Below are 21,217 nucleotides of genomic sequence, written 5' to 3' on the forward strand. Positions count from 1 at the left end.
ATGCATCGATACAATGGAACGGCTGCTACCTCTGATGTTCACAGAAAGTTGAGTTGAGTCAAAATGGCAGAGAAGTTGAGAAAGGGCTTAATGGTAATGAAGTCAACATGACTCCTCAGCAGGGAGTGAATGATTCCAAACTGGCCAAGTGCTTCATAAATCCAACAGATTTTGGTTTCGTCCAAGTTGAGTTGAGGCCAACAAACTTAAAACTAATTTTACTGAGAAACTCAATATATCATTAACCAAATTGTGTTTGATTTATGAAGAACTTGGCCAGTTTGGAGTCAATTCACTTCCTGCTGAGGAGTCACGTTGACACAACTGGAATTTAGCAGCATCTCGACTTTTAGTGAATAGAATAGACTCGTTGCAGATGGAGTTGGCTTTCTTGTGGGCAGTCTTTAAGTATTGTGTACATTTGTTAAATTTGTAACGACACACAACTGAAATGTAAGCGAACTCAGTCTAAGGGATCGCTGGAGGTCAAACTCCTGAATAAGACGTCTTTATGGTAATGGCACCAGTCACATTTTACATATTGTATTTCTAAAATAGAAACGGGAAACCAAAAATAAAATATTACAATATTGAAGAGTTATATGAAAAAAATCATAGTTAATGAAAGAAGGACGTCATATTTTGGTCAAAATATTGGCAAAATGTGGCAAAAATCTGTGAAACTAATAATATTACCTACAACGAAAAGTGTCAGGAACCTTCTGAAGCTCGACATTCCAATTCACCGAACTTGGACATATAAGAAATAAATAAGTACTCCGATACCAATAATATTTTATTTAAGAATTTATTTTCCTACAAACTTGTAAAATAAGAGGAAAACCAGCACAAATTTGCACATTAAAATATATATATATATATATATACGGCATTCCTACGGTGATACAATGTTTTTCCCTTTGCCATTGTATTAACCCTTTTAAGGTCCTTGCTTTTCGCGCCAAATTGGTTAGTTCAAAAACTTTGTCAGGAAGATTTATAAAGAGAATTTGTGTTAAAATGCAGTTGAAATAAAATTCCCAAAATACACTTCACCGATATACTGAAGAGGGAGAAAAGAAAAGTTATGATGTCATCCATTATAAAAGTACAAATGTATACTTCAAATTTTATTGCAATGTAATATTTTTATGATCATGAATCCTGAGTTTAAAACCATTTATATTCTTTCATATAAACTTAATTTTAAGTATCACATTAAACCCACATAATACCTGAAAACAGAAAGTATTGAAATATCGCAATTTTTTTTCTAAAATATTCCGCATTCACTGTTGGCACCAGGGCAGTGTTATAGTTATATTAGCTAATGCATGAACATATGTATAAAGAACAATTCTAGGGAAAGGGTTAATTGAGTCAGCTGGTTTCCATGGTGATTGCCCCAGAATTGCTACTTATAAATATGAGATGGGTCAGAAATTAGGGTCTTAATTTAACCTAAAATGGTCTGCCCCATGTGTATATATATATATATATATAGACACACTGTGGATATACCTAAAAAAAATATTTTTTATATTTTTGGTATTATTAACCAAAGAATACAGTCAAGTAACTGTTAAGGTTTCTAAAAAGGGTAAGAAAAAAAATTAAGATAAATAAAATATCTATCCTTTTCTCTGCTTTCACTTATTCTGGAAAACGATTAAAAAAATAACATTTTTCCTTAATTGAATATCAGCTTCTGCCCATTCATTGGGATTGGGATTCACTTGTGATTGAGTTCCACTGTTCCGACATATAATGAGGTGTCTACAGCCATCGTTTAAACTTAAGTTCCAAAGTATTTTCCCCATCCCCCCCAAAAAAGCCGAGGGAACTCGCTGGCATATTCTCAGTTTTAACAATATTTCATTAGTGTAGATATTTTATTGAAAAGAATATGCATAAAAAGTGGTTCTGATCCGAAGTTCCAGAAGTGGTTTTATCGCCATAGAAACCAATAAAATATTGTGCTAAATGGACCATTCAGTTGGTCGCTACGGTGAGGAAAAAAAAAAAAACATTCCCTCTAGTTATAGCGGGACAATAGCTGTTAAATATAGAGTTTAACCCTTGAAACACCATTTTCATTAAGCTCATTTACATGGTTAATTACTAGATCTATAGATTAATATTCAGTCATGGTATTCCTGCTCAGTAATCTTTCCCCAAAGGACTTTTCTACCATACCGGGGTACTGCCTGGTGCCGGAAGCTCTCGAGCTACTTATAGGGGGATGGGAAAAGGGGCGGGGACTACATAAGGGTCAGAGCTAGCCATGCTCATTGGTAGAGATAGCCCTAAATAGACTTAAAAGGGGTGGGCAATTATCTGAGTAGGGGAGTGGGTGGGGCATGGGCAGGAAGTGGGTGTGGTCAAACAGTACTATAAATGACAGTCTTTGCTGGTGTTTTCTGTTACAGAACCTTCGCTAGTTCCAGTGGATTGACAGGAAACCGGAAGCAATTATATACTTTAAACATTATCTAAGATCTTGTTGTCGCAATAACAATAGACAAGGACAGGACTCCAGCAACACAGAGAAAAGAACATATTATCGGTGCTAATAATTGCTTTTTGTTAGTTTCCAACATATCGCATACTGTAATAATACGTAGGACGGAAAGGACGCCGTTAACAGCAGCGGAATTGATCTTCTCGTTGCTTCAGCCTTTTATGACGTGAAAGTGGCATCCGATCCTTTGTGGATTTGGTTCTGTATGAATTTGTTTCCGACTAAATTCTAAATTCCAATGTGTTCTTTTATTTTTTTTTAAAAAAATAAATAAATAATAGGAATTGCAACCAAACAGACACTCAAAGTGTTGCTGAATGAGCAAAACAAAAAAATGTTTAGTTTGTTTTTTTTAAAGCGTCAGGATATTATCACGCACATGATGTCATCTCTGAATATTTGCCTTATACAGGCTTAAGTTCAAATGTTTCAAACACAACACAGACTGCTATGCGCAGATCCTTTGAATGCATGCGTACAGTAACTCAACACATTCAGATATCATCTTGGACCAAAAGGGTTAAAAGAAAACCACATTGCTATCGCCCAGAATGCCTTTCTGTCTGAATACTGTTTGTGATATAGAGTCAAATCAGCTGACATCACATTTGACCAATTATGAGTGAACTAAAACTTTTTTTTTTTTTAACGATTTATACAATTTCTTTAGAAAGGTCTATATACAAGCAACTTCCTTCCCACCCCCCTTCTAATAAAAGCACAAGATGATGTCATATCTCCCTGCCAAAAAAAGAATAGGCCTCTTCCAGATGCGAAAGAGTCGCAGATCATTTACTTTGAACCCCCAGAGTGCAGAAAAGGTTGAGACTTCTCTACTTTGGCACTCAAAAAGCTACCAGAGCAGCTTGACTTGCAGTAACACTTCTTCACCACCAGGTGGCTCCATAACATAGAACCCTTTTGGAAGTGTAGGAATCCCGAAAATTCTGCGGGGAATAAAAAAATTCTCCCCATCTCAAAATATAGGGTGCATTTGGTGTGGGTAGTGCTGCTACTGGTTGTGTCTGGAGTAGTTTGGGTAGAACGGGTCTCTTTCACGCCCACCTCGGATCCTAAGACCTTGAGTATAGGGGTTTATTACATGCAATTTCTTGGTATAAGGAAAGTATTTCATCACTTACAAACACAAGTGAATTGATTAAGAAGGTAGAAGTGCCCCTTTGAAATTTGGAACCTGTACATATTCCGACGTATCCTCTCGAACAGGTTTAAAGCTATAAACCATCGTTTCATCTGAAGAATTGATGCCCGAATGCAGGGGGGACGTCTTCCGTTCAAACATTTACATAGGTTGGGTTTTCGTTTGTGCTTTGATTTTCAGCAACTATGGAAATACTTCCTGGGAGGAATGAAAACAAGATGTTAAACAATATATTCGGAGACTCCTTACAATGGGAAACAGGAGTGGCCGATCTTTAACATAAAGAAGTATTATTTTACTGAGAGGGTCATAGATAGGTGGAAGAGTCTCCCGGCAGAAGTGGTAGAGGGTAGTACAGTGAGGGTATTAAACATGTAAGGGATAGACATACGGCTCCTGAATCTAAGACGAGACCGACGACTGATTAAGGTTTCAGTCTTTACAGCAGGAGAAACGTGCGACTAGATGGGGGCTGAATGGGGCCGACCTGCCGGCAAATTCTATTTTCCTATGGATACTTCTTTAGAGAGCTGAAGTCAAGCTACAGTTAAAGAGGCCACCCCTGTACCCCTAGAATTGTTATATGTAAGTAGGGTCGGATTTATGTAACTCACCCCTAAAAGCAAAACAAAACTCAAAAATGTTTCTACAACGATATGACTTTTAGCTGAGATATAGGAAGGAACTGGGAGAAGCGTTTGTTAAAATGGACAGAGTTTGGTTATTGTTAAAATTATTCCTCCCCTGCCACCCACAAACCGAAAGAGGATGCAAATGTTATTACTGGGAATCCGACCCTGCGCATGAGCACATACATAGAAAAAAGACAAGGGCCGACACTGAGAAGGAACAACGAAAGGTAAAAAGAAAACATTTGTAGCATACAAAGCAGGTGTAGTTGTTGATGCTGATTCCATTAATTCGCGGATACTAGGGGTAAATAATGACATTTCATGGTTTTCTTAAAAATCCCCACAAAATGGGACTGCCGAAAACTTTCTAACGCTAATTATATTTTAAAAAAGTTTTCTTTCAGCTCAATCATAAGAAATCCCACTTATCCAAAAATGAAATAGTAGCGCCCTTGGGCTCCTGAGCGGATTTAATGAGTATTCTGTTTTTAAATAGGTCCAACAGATAGGTTCTAAATGTATAAAACTTGCCCCAATATTTTTCTCCAATAACTTGACTGGAACTCAACGTAAAACCATCTTCTGACAACCAGACACATCCACCATACAAACAAATACAAGACACTCAACCAAAAAAAAATAAAAAAAAAAAGACGCCTGCGTCGTAGCCTCTGCTCCGGTGTATCCTCTTACATCATCACAGAAGAAAGATCTCCATTGTTTTATCATTTGCCTCCTTCTTCAACTGCAGAAGATGACTAATAAAATCCAGATATACTTTCTTTTCTATGTTGGCCTTGCCACAGGCACAGCTGGTATCACTCCAGACAAGAAACCAAGAAGGCCCAGGTCTGGACTCACCATTTCACTTGGGGTGAGCCTCCAGAAATCCCCGGAGGGTGAAACACCGTACAAAATCCATCTCAGGATCAGACGGATATGATGATGGAGATGTTTCGTCTGTAATGGCAGAAGGGAGCTAAATCCAAGCTATCTGTTCTTGGTTAAGCTTCTCATATTTGCTTTGCGTGTTATTTTACCCTTTGTGGATCTCTTGGGGCTCACCCCAACCGACAAGGTAGATCCATGTGTAGACCTCCTTGCTCTCGGATGTATAGAGGGATACCAGGCGTGCCTCATTGATGTGGTCAATAAAGGCAGAAACATTTGTTTGGTGGATTGCTCTTTGGACTGAAATGTTGATAGAGATCTTTGCTCTGTAACAATGAGCTACAATTTTAGATGCCTCCAATTGGGGCCAAAAAGCAACTGTCTGTTCTTGATTGACCTTTTTTTTTTTTTTTTTTTTTTTTACATTTATCCAAAATTTCTCTGCTGCATCTATACAAGACCAGCTTTACATGGACCCCATGTTTTATTTTATGATGAGGTCTACCTAACTGCGCATGAGAAAAACAGTTTGTTTTTCCAGTGTTACCTCTGCAGAATTTGGGAACGAGTTTATTGACCTGATCTGGAAATCAGCGGTATATGTTGGCTACAATGAAGTTTGTGGGCTAATGAGACCGGCCGTATAATGTTTCAACCATCTAGTTCTTAGGTCTGCACCTCTTCAATTATTTTATCCACTGCTGTTTTTGACATGAGGACGGCTGTCCTGTCCTTGGGATTTTCCACTGTCCCAGACCAGCAAAATGCGAGACGACCGGTTTATAATTACGTGGGGTTTATTCACTAAGGAAGAGTTGTGTTTCAGCTCCTTGACATCATTTTCCATTGTGAAGCACCAGTCCCAGTGAGTGTCTGCTGCAGAAAGAGTGTAGCGGACCCTGTATAATGTATGGGTAAATCAGCCAGATTTCTCTGAAGTCTTTTCACCCATTTGAATGAATCATTAACCAGGACCAGCTCGGCCCTCTACGATGGAAGAATTTCCCAGTGTTGGCCCTTAATAACGAAGTGAGGCCATATATCTATCACACATTACATTCCGAAGGAAACAAAGTATCTAAGTCCTTCTCCGCTCATTTATGGTCAGTCCAATCCATGCATGTCTACGGGATTGAGATTTAATAATGTAAGATTAACTAATTCAAGGATTTATTCTTCACTTATGATGAACATCAAAAATAATCAACCTTTCTTTTTTTGTAAATCCAGAACTGCAGCAACTATGTATCTCTATAAACATATTGATGTTGGAAAGAACGTCTTTGGGTTAATAAAAAAAGAAAACTCCAAAGTAAATTAGCATATTCCCAAATAATATAGGTCTTTGATGTTCTACTGCGTTTTTGGTCGGACAGCCCACATCTGTGGTAAGTGCCGTCATTTCAGATCCGTATAATAGTTCTACAGCTGGGTGCGTATTAATTATACAAGCGGGCGTCCCAGATATTAATTATCCAAGGCACCCTGCGGTATTTGACTTGGTTCAGCCTTGGATTCGCCGTTTAATTATTGCTCTTTGCTGTTTGGGGTGTTTGAAAAGCCGTAAGAACCGGTAGATTAACTCAACGGGAAACGCCACGCAATCCGGGAAAAGAAAATAGATTTTTGGAGAGGACCCTCGGTATTTATTGCCTGCAAAACAGCTAAGTTTAGGAAACAGGCGGGATAAACATCTGAAATTAGAGTGTAACCATTCTTGGCCAGTCGGCCAAGGGCAGATAATTAGACTCCCGTTTCCATCGCATTTCAAAAAAAAATGCTACACAGAAACAGTTCTGTGTAATTTGTTAAATTTATATTTCTTCGAATGACAGTTAAAATTTAAGAGTTGACTATTTTTCTTCTAAAAACAATGTCATTACTGTTGTATATTAACTTTTATGGGTACAATTTAACCAAAATAGTTAATACTTGCGGTAAAAAATTACGTTTTTTTTATTTTATTGTTTTTTTGCAGACAATCAATGTTAATTTTTAAAGATTTTTTTTTTCAACGTACAAAGAAATAGTAAATGAGGGCTTAGAAAAATGGTTTTTTTTACCCAAATCTAAGACACACATTTTAAGGTTTTTTTCTTCTTCTCCAATGATAAAACCACAGACAATGATACTATAGACATAGTTGTTTGTTTTTTTTGGGGGGGGGTTATTTCTCCACTTTTTTTCTTAAATAAATGTTGCTGCTGAAAGGATGTTTTATCTGTTTGTGCTAAAAAAAAAAGGGATTTTGATTTTAAGGGAATTTTGCACAACAGTCACAGGCGGAACTTGCTTGCTGAAAACATTCCTGATCCGCAGGTCATTTACAATGTAACGGCTTCTCATCTGGTTGCTTGCAAAGTTTGGAAACAAGCAGGCGCATGAATTCATGATAATACTCTTCTTAAGCTAATTTTTCATCTTACTATATAAAACAACAGAATCGCTAACTCTCAAGATCTCGCTGCCCTAATAAAACGACTGCCGTAACACCTAAAGCGCTTGTTATATGCCTACAAGGGCCTGGGGTTTAAATACTCCTATAAGTCTCCAAAAAGACTTGTGTGTGCGACATATGGGACAGATATTTGTTTATTTATTTGTCCTTAACCCCTTCAATCCCAGGGGTTTTTGGTACCTCAAAGCCCGGAGCAATTTTGCCATTTTTGGGGTGAGTCGGTTTAGCGATTATTCTCCTTTCCTGTGAATAGTGTACCCATATAAACTATATATTGTTTTTTCAAGGAGAGATAGAGCTTTCGTTTGATACCATGGTTGGATGATTAGCTGAAAATTTAGAATGAGACATTTAGTAAAAACTAGCGAAGATTAGAAAAAAAACTATTTTCCCTCTGAATCCTCACAAAATTAGGTAAAGTGATGGAAAATCCCCTCCAGGTTTATCAATTCAGGTGTCCTGATTTCAGAAATTCCTCATTTATATAGATTTTCCAGACTTTCCCAGCACCAGGGAACATACTATAAGGTGTACAATTTTGTATACTTTTTATGCCTATGGCTTAACGGGTTTGGGGGTTGTGAGCGGGGGCAGGAGGGTATTACTGGCTAGATGTTATGCTAGGGCAATGGGAAGTAAGGTTTTTTTATATTTTATTTATTCTCTTTTTTTATATTTTTTTTATTTTTTTTTCGCAGATCGCAGCGTCTCTGTGCCTCATCGGAGAGCAGGATATCCCCGCAGCTTTCATGCCGGAAGCTGTTACAGGAGATTGGACAGCAGAAAGCCGGCAATGCCGGCTTCTGCTGTCAGTGGGGAGTCCAGGCTGTCAAACGACAGCCTGGTCTCCCGTGCAGCGGCAGGCATGTGTCCCTGACGCTGCACGAAGGACTGGACGAACCAGGACGTCCATAGGGGATTCTTAATAGGCATTTTTTGGACGTCCCGGTACGTCTATAGGGGAATGAAGGGGTTAATGTGGTTCTTAGTAAATAGAAACACAGAATTTTCCAGCAGATCGGCCCCATTCGGCCCTCTGTCTAGTCCCCTGTCTCTCCAGCTGTAAAGACTCAAACCTTAATCAGTCGTTGGTCTCGTCTTAGATTCAGGAGCCGCATGTCTATCCCGCGCATGTTTAATACCCTCACTGTAAGTGCTTTCGGTTTAGATGAGTGGCCTCTAAATAAGAAAATTGAACAAAATATTCAGAATTCTTTATTTATTTCAAATAAATCTGCTTGTACTTGTGGTATGTTCTATTAAACAATTATTGATCTACAGAACACAAATCCCTATTAACCCCTTAATGACAAAGCCCGTACATGGTAAGGCTCAAAATGCATTGTTTTCAGTGGGTTTAGGGACCGCCCATTGTCCTTAAGGGGTTAATATTCTGATTTCAATCAATAATTCTAGATACTATTATTGACTCTAAGAACTAATTGTTTCTATTTCCAGTCTACATTAGAGAGCCTGGTATGAATTTCCTACACGAAGGTTGGTAGGTCATAAGACCCGGTATATATAAAACAGCAGGGGAATTAAGATACATTTTGATACATTTTATTGTATTGTACATTTGGTTTAAATTTGAGTCTTTTTCATTAATCAGTGAACATAAAGCAGAATGCGGAGAGATTCGTTATTATTCAGATACATTACTCAATGCCTGGTCTGTCTTTTCCCAAATTGGAGGACTTACCTCTCGAAACACTCCAGAAATGTATCATTTGAAACAAATCCCATCAATTCACATTCTTTCTTGCACGAGTTTAATTGCCTCTAATGACTAATGGGCTCCAGCTTGATTAATTGCGCATATTACCGGTATTTTAAAAAAATAACTAAGATGTCAAGTGATGCAATCATTAGAACTACAGAGAGTTGAAAAATATTAACATTTTAATGCTTTTTGATGGATTTCCTGACAAGTAAAAATGCCTTTATTCTAGAAGAGGATACAATTAAATGATATATTTTTTGGAATTTGATTACATTTATCAAAATATATGTTGATTTACAGTGTATTGGGGGGTAAATGATTGTAGGTGAGTTATTTAAGGCAGGAGGAACAATTTGTAGGTTTAAGGTGATTAAAAACTAGGACAGGTTTGCAAAAAAACAGGACAGACAGTTGCGGGTTATGCGCACATGACTAATATGATCCTCGCAGGGGTAGGGGGGCTGGCCAGAGGGGCAATTGATGGACCGGCAGGAACACAGTGGGGTCATGTTACCTGCGATAAAAACAAGGCTGTTCACACAGTACACGAGGAGCCACGACTAAAACCGCAGCTGCAGGAAAGATATGGAGGTGAGAGAGGGAGTCAGGATGCATGTAGTGAGTGAGAGTATGTATAAGTGTGTGTGAGCATGAATGTGTATGTATAAGTGTGTGTGTGAGCATGAATGTGTATGTATAAGTGTGTTTGTGAAGATGTCGGTGTATGTGTAAGTGTGTATGTTAGAGAGCATGTGTATGTACATATGTGTGCCAGAGCTTACTTGAGTTTTGGGGGTGCAAGGGTCACCCTGGGGGCCACTTGGTTTTACCTGCTCACCAGGCCAGAAGGTGCCAATCTATCCCTGGATTCTTAACTCTTCAATGACCATTAATATTTTACCGGACAATGCATTGGCTTTGGTCAAACCAGTAAGCGTCACCCTTTTGGGGTGTCAAACTACATTTGTTTGCTAAATATATATATATGCAAGTAATTAAAATTGAGGTCTTGATTAAATTCCTCCATTAACACATTTCTTGTATGTTACAGTAAGAAGAGGTTTAGCAGTTTATTTTTTTAAAGTGTTTTATCTCTTGTTTTTGCTGTGTCTTATGCTGAGTATTTTTATCATATTTTAAAACTGACTTGGAAAACAGATCAGCCCGAAATGTGCTTCATTTAATTATTTTATTATTATTATTATTATTATTATTTTTTAAATGAATTATTTTTAAAATCCTGAAAATACTCCTGAAACTATTTTTTTTAAAGTTGAAAAACAACACATATAATTCATCATAATCTAATATTGTAAAAAATACACAGAAAATTTGATGTCAGATAAAAGCCATTCAGCCCAAATATGTATCTCGCTCCGTCTATCTACACATGATGACTTTTATATTTTTTTTTATTGTTGGTTAGTGAAATATATTTAACCCCTTAAGGACAATGGGCTGTCCCAAAACCCATTGAAAACAATGCATTTTTGAGCCCGTACATGTACGGGCTTTGTCATTAAAGGGTTAATAATGTTGCTTGTTGTGTTGTACGAGCTGCTATCCAAGGTGCTGAACATCAGTTCCTTTATCTTTCTGAAAGGCTACAAGATATCAGCCGCTTGCCGAAGAAGATCCATTTCAAGTCGAGAATCTAAAAGCATAAATCTGCATTGCTATACACAAAGTAACGATGTCATTAACATCGTTCGCGGAAGCGCGTTTCAGCGAAGCAGCTCTCAGCGAGTCAAGGAGCCGTTATTAGTTTTGCGGCGTCGGGTTTACAATTGGCTTTTAGTAGACATCAAAACACGACTGATTGTACCTTCCCCAGAGATGGGAGTTTCATTACCCTCTAAATATATAATAAAGGACACACGTTGCTGGAAATACTCCGTAAAGTCAACAAAATGTGTTTACAACATCAAACGAGAAGAAAAATCTCTAAAATGTTTCCCTTTGGGTCCCGGAGATAAACTTCGCCAGAACTTTTACCTCCACACTTCTGCTCCTTTCCCTTTTTTTCCTTTTCTGACTTTATTTTCAGCCATTAAATCTTTAAGCTGCTGAACCAAGGAACGCTCAGACTATAGAAACATAGAATCTGCCAGAAGATCGGCCCCATTTGGACCCCGTCAAGTCGCCCATTTTTCCTCGTCTTAGATTCAGGAGCCGTATGTCTATCCCATGCATGTTTAATCCCCTCACTGTATTACCATCTACCACCTCTGCTGGGAGGCTGTTCCACTTATCTACCACCCTCTTGGTAAAGTAAAACTTCCTTACATTCCATCTCAGCCTCTGACCCTCTAGTGTTAGATTCTGGTCTCTTGTTGTTACATTTCTTCCCTCCTGTCATTGTTTAAATCCCTTTATGTCTTTAAATGTCTCTATCCCATCCCCCTCTTTCTCTTCTTTCCCAAAGATGGATTTATTGAGATCCCTTCACGTTTCCTACAAACCATTCCCCGTGTAACTATTCAATGCAAGAAGCATTTTAGAACTCCTGTATATTCACTTTCCCAACAATGTGGAAATCCACAGAGAGCAAAAAGAAACCAATTTACTAAATCCTCTTATTTTCATTACGGGGCGTAAAAAATCTTCTGAACCGTATGTTCTGGGGCACAGAATTAGGATCATACCGGCTCATCCCCAAAGAGATCCTTTCATATCCCAGGCAGCCTCACCGATGAAGAATGCAAATTAAATTACTTTGAGAGTAAATGAATACACAATCTTTAAAAAAAGTCAAACAAAATAAAAAATAAAAAATCTTAGGTAGAAGCTGCAGCTCCCGCCTTTTCTGTGGTTCAAGAAAATGTGTACCTTTAATACAAACATGAGGACTATGTATAATTTTTTTTTTTTTTTGATTATTTCCTGTTTAATAAAATCCCAGATACGGAACCTTGCATTTCTCCATGTTGAATTCTAATGCATTGTTCGTTATGAAGCTACAAGTTCTATTTAATGAATACGAAAGGGTCAGTGAAATTCAGGATAAATCCTGTTACTGTATGATGTCATCTCCGGCGCTTACCTTTTTTTTTTTTTTAATTAATTCCCCAGCTGTAAAATTTACATCATAAAAAAAAAAAAAAAAAAAAAAAATAGTCGAGAATGAGAGTTAGTTTACTTGTTATTGGTAAAGAGCTGAATCTTGCCTGCGCTGCCCAAAGTTAGCGAAGACAGGGAAAAGACAAAAAAAAATTAGAGGAGGTCACAGAAAAATCTAAGAAAAGGAAGATTAGGGTCATACAGAGTGTGAGTGGCTCAGACAGGAACGGCTACTCAGTTTAGTTCCTGTAGGGCTCTTTAAGACTAGCTACTTGGAATTTATTTACCTATGGGCTGAGTTTCCACCTTGCCCTGTACCAGCTGCTCAGGGCCCACCGGCTGAGTGTGAGTGACAATAGGTGATAGCATGCTTTCATTTTGACTCCCTGGGCTGACCATCTCTCTCTCTTTCTCATTCTGCATCTGTGCATAAACATTAATTCCAGGAATTTTCCTTAAAAAACAACAACAGAGACCGTCATTGCTGTACGCAGCGAGCGCCACGCGCAGGAAACACCCGAGAGTAAGAACGGCGCTGCGGTTACCTCTTGAATTTGTAGATGACGAAGACGGCCAGCCCCACAAAGACCACGGAGAGGAGCATCAGCATCGCGGATCCGCTGTGAGTCGAAGCCAGGTCCACCAACGGGGCTGAACGGGGCAAAGGAACTGGCGTTAGATATCTTCATTATCACATGCAGAAGAAGGGCACGGATACCACCTGGAAACCTTATTAACAATTTGACAAATTGTTCAATGTAGCAAGATGTCAGTGTGTCACACCACCAAAGCCATCATGTTCTTTCTTGAGAGAAGACTGACGACGCTTGCGGTTGAAGAATCTCCCAAAAACAAATACTTTAAGATGTCTTTTTAATGATTGGGGGCTCGTTATGGTTCTACTCTGATTGGTTTGATCTGGTGGAAGGAGTATCCTTCTGGAGTTTGGGTCTGAAGATGTTAATGTGTTCTTACAACATGAACCATGAATTCTCAAAGTTCCAGAGAAAAACTCTAGAAGATCCTGTTTGGCCAGTAGACCAACGCTTGGACAATAACGATTCATATCATAACCGCCATCACCTTTTTCTTACAAAAGAAGTGTCAGTAAGCAATAAAGTTGACATCATCGTCGGTCCTTGCTTTGCACTCAATGTTCCTCATATAAAGTCTACGGGTGCTACGGTTTCTTTGGGGGATGATAAAGGAATTCCTTATATTATTGTTGTATTTCATCAGCTTACAAAGTAATTATTTATTCGGATATTTGGCATTTACAGCTTTTGGCGAGTGTGGGGGTCGGTAACGAGACCTTGGGAGACAATTCTTCAACTGACTACCAATTAATAAATCTCCTGTTCAAGATCCCACATTTCCCAGCTAATTTTGGGGGAGATAACGTTGAAGCAGCACAATGTGGGACGTTTGTTTCTGCAGAACATTTCTGATTAAAGTCTATTTTTATCACATGAGATAACTCAGTGGATTGAATAGCGGATAAGATGATTTTTGATTTATTTTTTTTAAGAAGAGTTCAACTTGACCTAAAAGTGCATTTAACTTCTGCTAAATCACTGGGAATAAAACCAACTCCTGTTCGTTGTATTGCGAAATACAATTTAAAGGGACTTCCCATCATTTTTATTGCTATTATCAGATAAAAAATATATTTTACAATTTTCTTTTCTTAAACCAGTTGTAGTTTTTGCCCCATAATATAATGTTCTCAGGCAGCTGCATATTACCCATTTGTATGAGTTTCTCACTCTGTTATCTGAGCCCCAATCTACTAAACACCCCCCTCTTTATCATACTGCCTGTGTGAAACAATAGAATGGCTTAATCTTAATCGCCCAGACGGACTCTCTAACTAATGAAAGTCTATGGAGGAACGGACTTCATTAGCATCTCCAATCTCCAAATTACTAGACAAACACCCAGACTCCTTATCATACTGCCTGTGGGGAACAATAGAATGGCTCAGTCTTAATCACCCAGACGGACTCTATGACTAATGAAAGTCTATGGAGGAACGGACTTCATTAGCGTTGCCATAAAGCGTCAGCTCAGTGTGGTGCTTGAGCCGGGAAAGTCACCCAAAATATCACATGACTGACAGCGACGGCGGCTCCAGGTCTGCAGATAAAGGGAGTTTATTGGGGCAAAATGAGATAAAACCGGGTTTTTGTAAACACCGACCGATATTACTGTATACAGCTCTGGGGTTCATGCTTAAGGAGAACAATATTTTGGAAACTCTCCCCCCTTTAAGGGCTCAGGAGGCATATTAAATAGAACTGTCTCGGAAAAAGCATGGCTTTGGTGCCAATTACTAAGCCGACATCTCTACCTGCAGAGAAATTTCCATCCTGCTCTCTGCCGGTCACAATGAGACGCCTGGTGGCCCCGCGATCACAACAAGGGCTGGCAGAACATCTGCTTAGCCGCTAATGGAATGCAGAGGAAAGATTTCTTATTCCCCTGTAACTTATTAGCAGTCTTGCTTGCGAGACCCGAGATGTTGCACGGGGTGGATGTTCTTATCTGCATCAGATGCTGCTTAAGCAGAAGAAGCCCCCGCTGAGAATATTATTGCTTTCTCGTGGTGTACGCTACATATGTTAACCCAACTAGGATCCTCGTGTTTGGATGTCCCAAAGCATTTATAAAAAGCCTTTGAGTAAATTAACCCCTTAATGACAAAGCCCGTCCATGTACGGGCTCAAAATTCATTGTTTTAAATGGGGTTTAGGGACAGCCCATTGTCCTTAAGGGGTTAAATATTTTTGAGCAGCCTCTAAAAAAATAAGAAAAAGGTTTGTAAAATTCAGCAGAGTATAAAAAAAGACTACAAGTAATAATTTATCACATGTAACCCATTTTTTTGGTCACACTTTGACAAATGTCCTATTTAAGTAAATTCTTCTACGACGGGGATCATATTGCCTTCATCATCCTTTAGCGTAGAATTCTCTGTTCATTGAGTGCGAGTATAACGGATATCACGAGGGTATAAACCTCCCACCAAAAGCAGTTAATTAGCGCCTCAAACCTCCGCCACAAATGTAAATTTAAAAACAAAAATTATAAAAAAAAAAATGACCTAAATCGCATAAAACAGACCAGGCTGGAATATTTAATGTGTTTTCATATAAATGCACGTAACGTAAAAAAAATGATAAAATACAAATGCTTAATTTTTAATAAAAAAATGTATAGAATGTTAGAATATACTATTTACAGAATAGGTAATAATTACAGGATTATTTTTTTTTACTTTTCACTTTCCCTTCTAGTTCAAGATGTCAAATTTTTGGACCATCTGTGGTTTTTGTGCATTAAAAGGGGGGAAAAAAATTACATATTTTATAAACCTATTTTCTGCAGAGGAAAAAAAGGTTATTTGATTAATTTCGATGACATTAGGGTTTATTCCCAGGCTGTTAAAAGTATGTTGCAGGTTAATAAAAAGGTATTTTTTTGTTCAGCCAGTTCTCTGAAAATAGGCTATTTATTAATAATATTATAATTTCAATGATTTATTCCAAAATTTATTTTTTGATTGATATATTCTGGTGTTCTAAGGCAAAAAAATTAGGATTAAAATAAAATATATAGATTAATGTTCCCAATTTATTCTGTATGATGCAACTCATTTAAATATGATTAGTTAATTAAAATTGACCATTAAGAATTTACACTTTTTTAAGTAATCTACCATTTTTTCTCCAAATGTACTGTAGGTCTCAAAATACACCAAAAAATCTTATGCAACACTGAATTATGCTAATACTGGAAAATGTAGTTTTAGCATTAAGTGGAAAAGTTATTTTTTTCAGAGCGCTTGTGATGAATTATGATTGAGAATGCCAGGAACATTGTTCCAATAATGCCGTTCATTTTGTAAATGAATGTGCTTTTTGAGATATGCGTAGGAGAAAAGGCTTCTGTATTTATTACACCTTTCTTTATATAATTGTTCTGTCTGGGTTTTCTGTAACTCTGGCAAAATAATCTGAGATCCACGCATCGGGAATTCTCAAACCGCAGGAGATACAAAGTCAGGGAGCGATGCCTGGAGTGAGAATGTCTTCTTCAGCTTCCGGGACAAGGACATTTAAATATGGAATTAATGGAAAACGAGGAGATTTCAGGCTGTAACATAATTACAAAAAAGGTTTTCTAACCATCAATTAGCTTTTTAAACTTAAACTTGGATCAGGGAACACAACGTGCCATTGGAACCCAGGAGTGATGGGAGTGATAAAGGGCCATTGGAACCCAGGAGTGAGGGGAGTGATAAAGGGCCATTGGAACACAGGAGTGATGGGAGTAATAAAGGGCCATTGGAACCCAGGAGTGATGGGAGTGATAAAGGGCCATTGGAACCCAGGAGTGAGGGGAGTGATAAAGGGCCATTGGAACACAGGAGTGATGGGAGTAATAAAGGGCCATTGGAACACAGGAGTGATGGGAGTGATAAAGGGCCATTGGAACACAGGAATGATGGGAGTGATAAGGGGTCATTGGAACACAGGAGTGATGGGAGTGATAAAGGGCCATTGGAACCCAGGAGTGATGGGAGTGATAAAGGGCCATTGGAACCCAGGAGTGAGGGGAGTGATAAAGGGCCATTGGAACACAGGAGTGATGGGAGTGATAAAGGGTCATTGGAACACAGGAGTGATGGGAGTGATAAAGGGCCATTGGAACACAGGAATGATGGGAGTGATAAGGGGTCATTGGAACACAGGAGTGATGGGAGTGATAAAGGACCATTGGAACACAGGAGTGATGGGAGTGATAAAGGGCCATTGGGACACAGGAGTGATGGGAGTGATAAAGGGCCATTGGAACACAGGAGTGATGGGAGTGATAAAGGGCCATTGGAACACAGGAATGATGGGAGTGATAAGGGGTCATTGGAACACAGGAGTGATGGGAGTGATAAAGGGCCATTGGAACACAGGAGTGATGGGAGTGATAAAGGGCCATTGGAACACAGGAGTGATGGGAGTGATAAAGGGCCACTGGAACACAGGAGTGATGGGAGTGATAAAGGGCCACTGAAGAGATTCCATTAAAAATCAGCAATTTCCAGCTACAGTAGTCATTTACAACATTAACCCCGTCTGCACTGGATTTCTGATCCATTTCATGTTATTTTAATGGACAAAATGTGCTTTTCTTTCAAAAACAAGGAATTTCTAAGTGACCCCAAATTTTGAATGGTAGTGTATGTCCAGTAATTGTATATATTTATATATAGTTTGGGGGGTAGTAAGATATTCTGGCAAATATATAATAAATTTCTATTTTTTTTACGTAACCCCACATTTTCCAAGGCAATCATCAGTTTGTAATGATGGAATACATGGGGGGGGGGGGTATATTGCATTACATCAGCATAAGCCCTTAAAATCTAAATATCCCTAAAAATCCATTCTCTGTCACTTTGATGGGAAAAGTATGATACGGCTCACTTACTCTGGGCCTCATCATTCCTGTTGGTGTACAAAACGCGGAATAAAAATAGAAATAAATCCCAAAAACGTTCTTGTTTGTCATATTTGAAATCCGAAGCGTTCTGTTGCGTAATATATTGTCATCCGCAGGAAATAATGTAATAATAAGAATTTCTGGACAGTCTCGTTACCTGCTGTTAGATGAGCCGCGTGGACGAGGACGCGGACGCCCGGCTTCAGCTCGAAATGCACCAGGTCTTGGTTGAGTTTGTTGATGAATACGTCAGAAATCTAATACAGAAGGCAAGCGAGATTTATGGAGCGTTAATGGAATCTAGCTGGATATGTAATAAACGGCTTCAATAACTGCCTTAAAACACTCATTTAATAGCTCGTTTTCTGTTTGCATAAATATTTTGTAATGTTTTTCAGTTTTTTTCCTTATTTTTTTTTCTTTTCTTTGATCTTCCGCTTCTCTTTCTCCTCATCCCCTTCTCTCTCACATTCTCTGCCAGATATTGTCTATTCTCCCCTCCAACCTGCCTTCTTACTGTCATTCTCTCCCTGCTCGTGACATTCCTCCCTCCATGAAGACTTTCCCCCTGTTATTATCTCCTCCGTTATCCCCTCTGCCTGTTATTATCTCCTCCGTTATCCCCTCTGCCTGTTATTATCTCCTCCCTTATGTTATTATGTTTATCCCGTCTCCATTCCTGTCTTCTTTTTCCTTTTTCAGCCCTACTCTCTGTAATTCTTGCCAGCCGTCAGCAACCCGCCCTGTAATCCTCTCTCCATTCTCTCCTCCTCTGCTCCAGCTTTTCTCTGTCCTTTCTCCTTCTCTTCTCCAACCTACCCGTCTCCTTAAATCTGTTCTTTCCCTCTCATCCTAATCTTCACCCCTGCCCCGTCTCGCTTTCATCCTCTACTAAATCCAAGATGTGACCCAAAAGCCATAATAAACCAAGGAAAAAAGAATAAGTAGAAAAAACACAAACAGAGTTAAACAGACGATCATTCAACGAAAAGACATCTGCTGGCAGATCGGCCCCATCCGGCCCCCGTCTAGTCGCCCGTTTCTCCTGCTGTAAAGACTCAAACTTTAATCAGTGGTTGGTCTCGTTAGATTCAGGAGCCGTATGTCTATCCCATGCATGTTTAATACCCTCACTGTATTACCCTCTACCACTTTTGCTGGGAGGCAGTTCCACTTATCTACCACACTCTCAGTAAAGTAAATCTTTCTTACATTCCATCTAATGAGTGATTTGAGGTCATTGCGGGAGTTGTAGTTTCCCCTAGAACTGGAGATCTACTTGCTTGATACCCCTATAACTACAATAATGCAAAAAAAAAAAAAAACTGTAATGGAAAAAATGTAACATTTTGATATTGAAAATAGCAAAAAATATCTTGTTATGAACAGAAATTCATTAATTTCAGTTTTTATCAGCTAAACCCACAAAAGGTATAAAAGTCAGAGGATGGCGGAACGGGGTGGATTCTGGATGTTATGGTACGAAAAGCATTAACCCTTCAATGCAACACAAATAAAGCTCAAAAGCGGCAAACCCAGGTAAGGCTTTTGGGGCAGCTGCGTTGAATCCAGAAGCGGCTGGAACTCCATCTGCAGAATCTGGAAACGCACAAAACGCGACAAACGGAATTATCCGATCGCCCAAACCAGCCGGGTTTTATGTTTGTTTGGGTGCCGAGCGTTTGCCCATCTGCACGATAAATCCGCAGGGAAATAAAGCGGGACGGCCAGAGATTTCAGACTACAACATTTTTACAAAATCTTCCAGACTGAATATGTGGAAGAAAAAAAAACCGATTTCATTCATTTCACTTTATGGTCTTTTAAACACTTAATTCAAAATATGATTTGCGTTTTGCTGATGAGACCATTTTTTTTTGCTTGAATTATGTTATTTTTTTAGTATTTTTTTCTGTTTCTGATAATTATTTTTTTCTAGATGCCTTAAGATGCATATAGATATAAAGAAATAAATGAGTTATTAAGCAGATGTTTGCACAGGGAGTGGGGAAGATATGTGCTGTTAATATATTTCCTTTATTATAACGCATGAATAAGAGAGAACTATGTTTCAGTATTTATCTACAATATATATATACAATGTATCGAATCGTAATGCGCTCTCTGGACATTGCTAAAGTCCTACTTAGAAATAATGCAAGGGTGTTACCTTACAGAGATAGTGGTAGATACATGGAATAGCCTCCCAGCAGAAGTGGTAGAGGGTAATACAGTGAGGGTATTAAACATGCATGGGATAGACATACGGCTCCTGAATCTAAGACGAGACCAACGACTGATTAAGGTTTGAGTCTTTACAGCAGGAGAAACGGGCGACTACACGGGGGGCTTTATTTGCCAGGACATTCTAGGCTTGCTGATTCTGTTAATGGAGTTATTTATGGAAAGAAATGGTAGAACTAGAGAAGATCCATCGGTTGAAAATCTACGATCAATGGGATGGCGCAAAATAGGCTCCTCTGTGAAGATCTGAACCGTTTTCCTGGGTTCCCTGTGGATCCACAGCCAACACCCCCAAAGATGGGGTCCCTGTGTGATAGAACCACAGGAAGAGAAAAAAGGCCTCCTCGTTCCCCAAATAGACCAACAGAGACATATCTAGGACCTGGTGCCAAGAGTGGGGTCGGCGGTCCCACCAACGCTCTGACATCTCTTATAGAGTTGGGGGCACTTTATCTGTTGACCCATGAACCTTATGGACCCACCACCAGTGATAGCAGCTTCTAATCATTCCCAATGGTTTGGGGGTAAAATGAAGCCAAGGGAAAAAATTAAGGAACCCAAGAACTTTCCAGCATAGGACACCCGAACCCAATAGTTCCCTGGGTGATGGCACTTCTAGTCCAGCACAAAAAAGTAGTGCAGTCTCCTCCAACCTTCCATGGAAACCCAGCAGGCCACGTTTTATTGCAACATGAGGTGAACGGTTCCGCTAACAGATCCCGTGATTCCGTCTCTTATTATTCCGAGGAAATCGTTTGTCAGACTTTGACTCTGATAAAGCCGCTCCACGGAACACACGCCGGGGGTGCGGGGGGTCTCCCTGCGCTTTGATGAATCCAGGGCCGGCTACTCAATGAGTTCCCCTAGAAAATAATAGCATTCCGTCCCAAACCATACACAGCATTGATGGATGTTGCATGCGTTGTGATAATTAACCCCTCAAGTGCCAATAAGATTGAGCTTTAAATGCAGTAATCTGAATAGCACTGATTTATATATATATATATATAAAAATATATATGGCGGG

General features: G+C 39.0%; 1 protein-coding gene across 1 annotated transcript in view; it reads right to left on the minus strand.

The window, feature by feature from the left end:
• Positions 1-776: 776 nt before the first annotated feature.
• Positions 777-21,217, minus strand: part of SORCS1 (sortilin related VPS10 domain containing receptor 1) — a 226,156-nt gene continuing 205,715 nt past the window's right edge. Inside the window, exons 24-27 of the mRNA XM_053450012.1 lie at positions 18,104-18,203; positions 12,993-13,098; positions 12,735-12,901; positions 777-3,881 (exon numbers count right to left, since the gene is read on the minus strand). Of these exons, the coding sequence (XP_053305987.1) occupies positions 3,817-3,881; positions 12,735-12,901; positions 12,993-13,098; positions 18,104-18,203 (438 nt within the window). The 3' untranslated portion in view covers positions 777-3,816. The remainder of the gene's footprint in view (positions 3,882-12,734; positions 12,902-12,992; positions 13,099-18,103; positions 18,204-21,217) is intronic.

The sequence above is a fragment of the Spea bombifrons genome, chromosome 11 (assembly GCF_027358695.1).
Source record: "Spea bombifrons isolate aSpeBom1 chromosome 11, aSpeBom1.2.pri, whole genome shotgun sequence".
NCBI classification, from domain to species: domain Eukaryota; kingdom Metazoa; phylum Chordata; class Amphibia; order Anura; family Pelobatidae; genus Spea; species Spea bombifrons.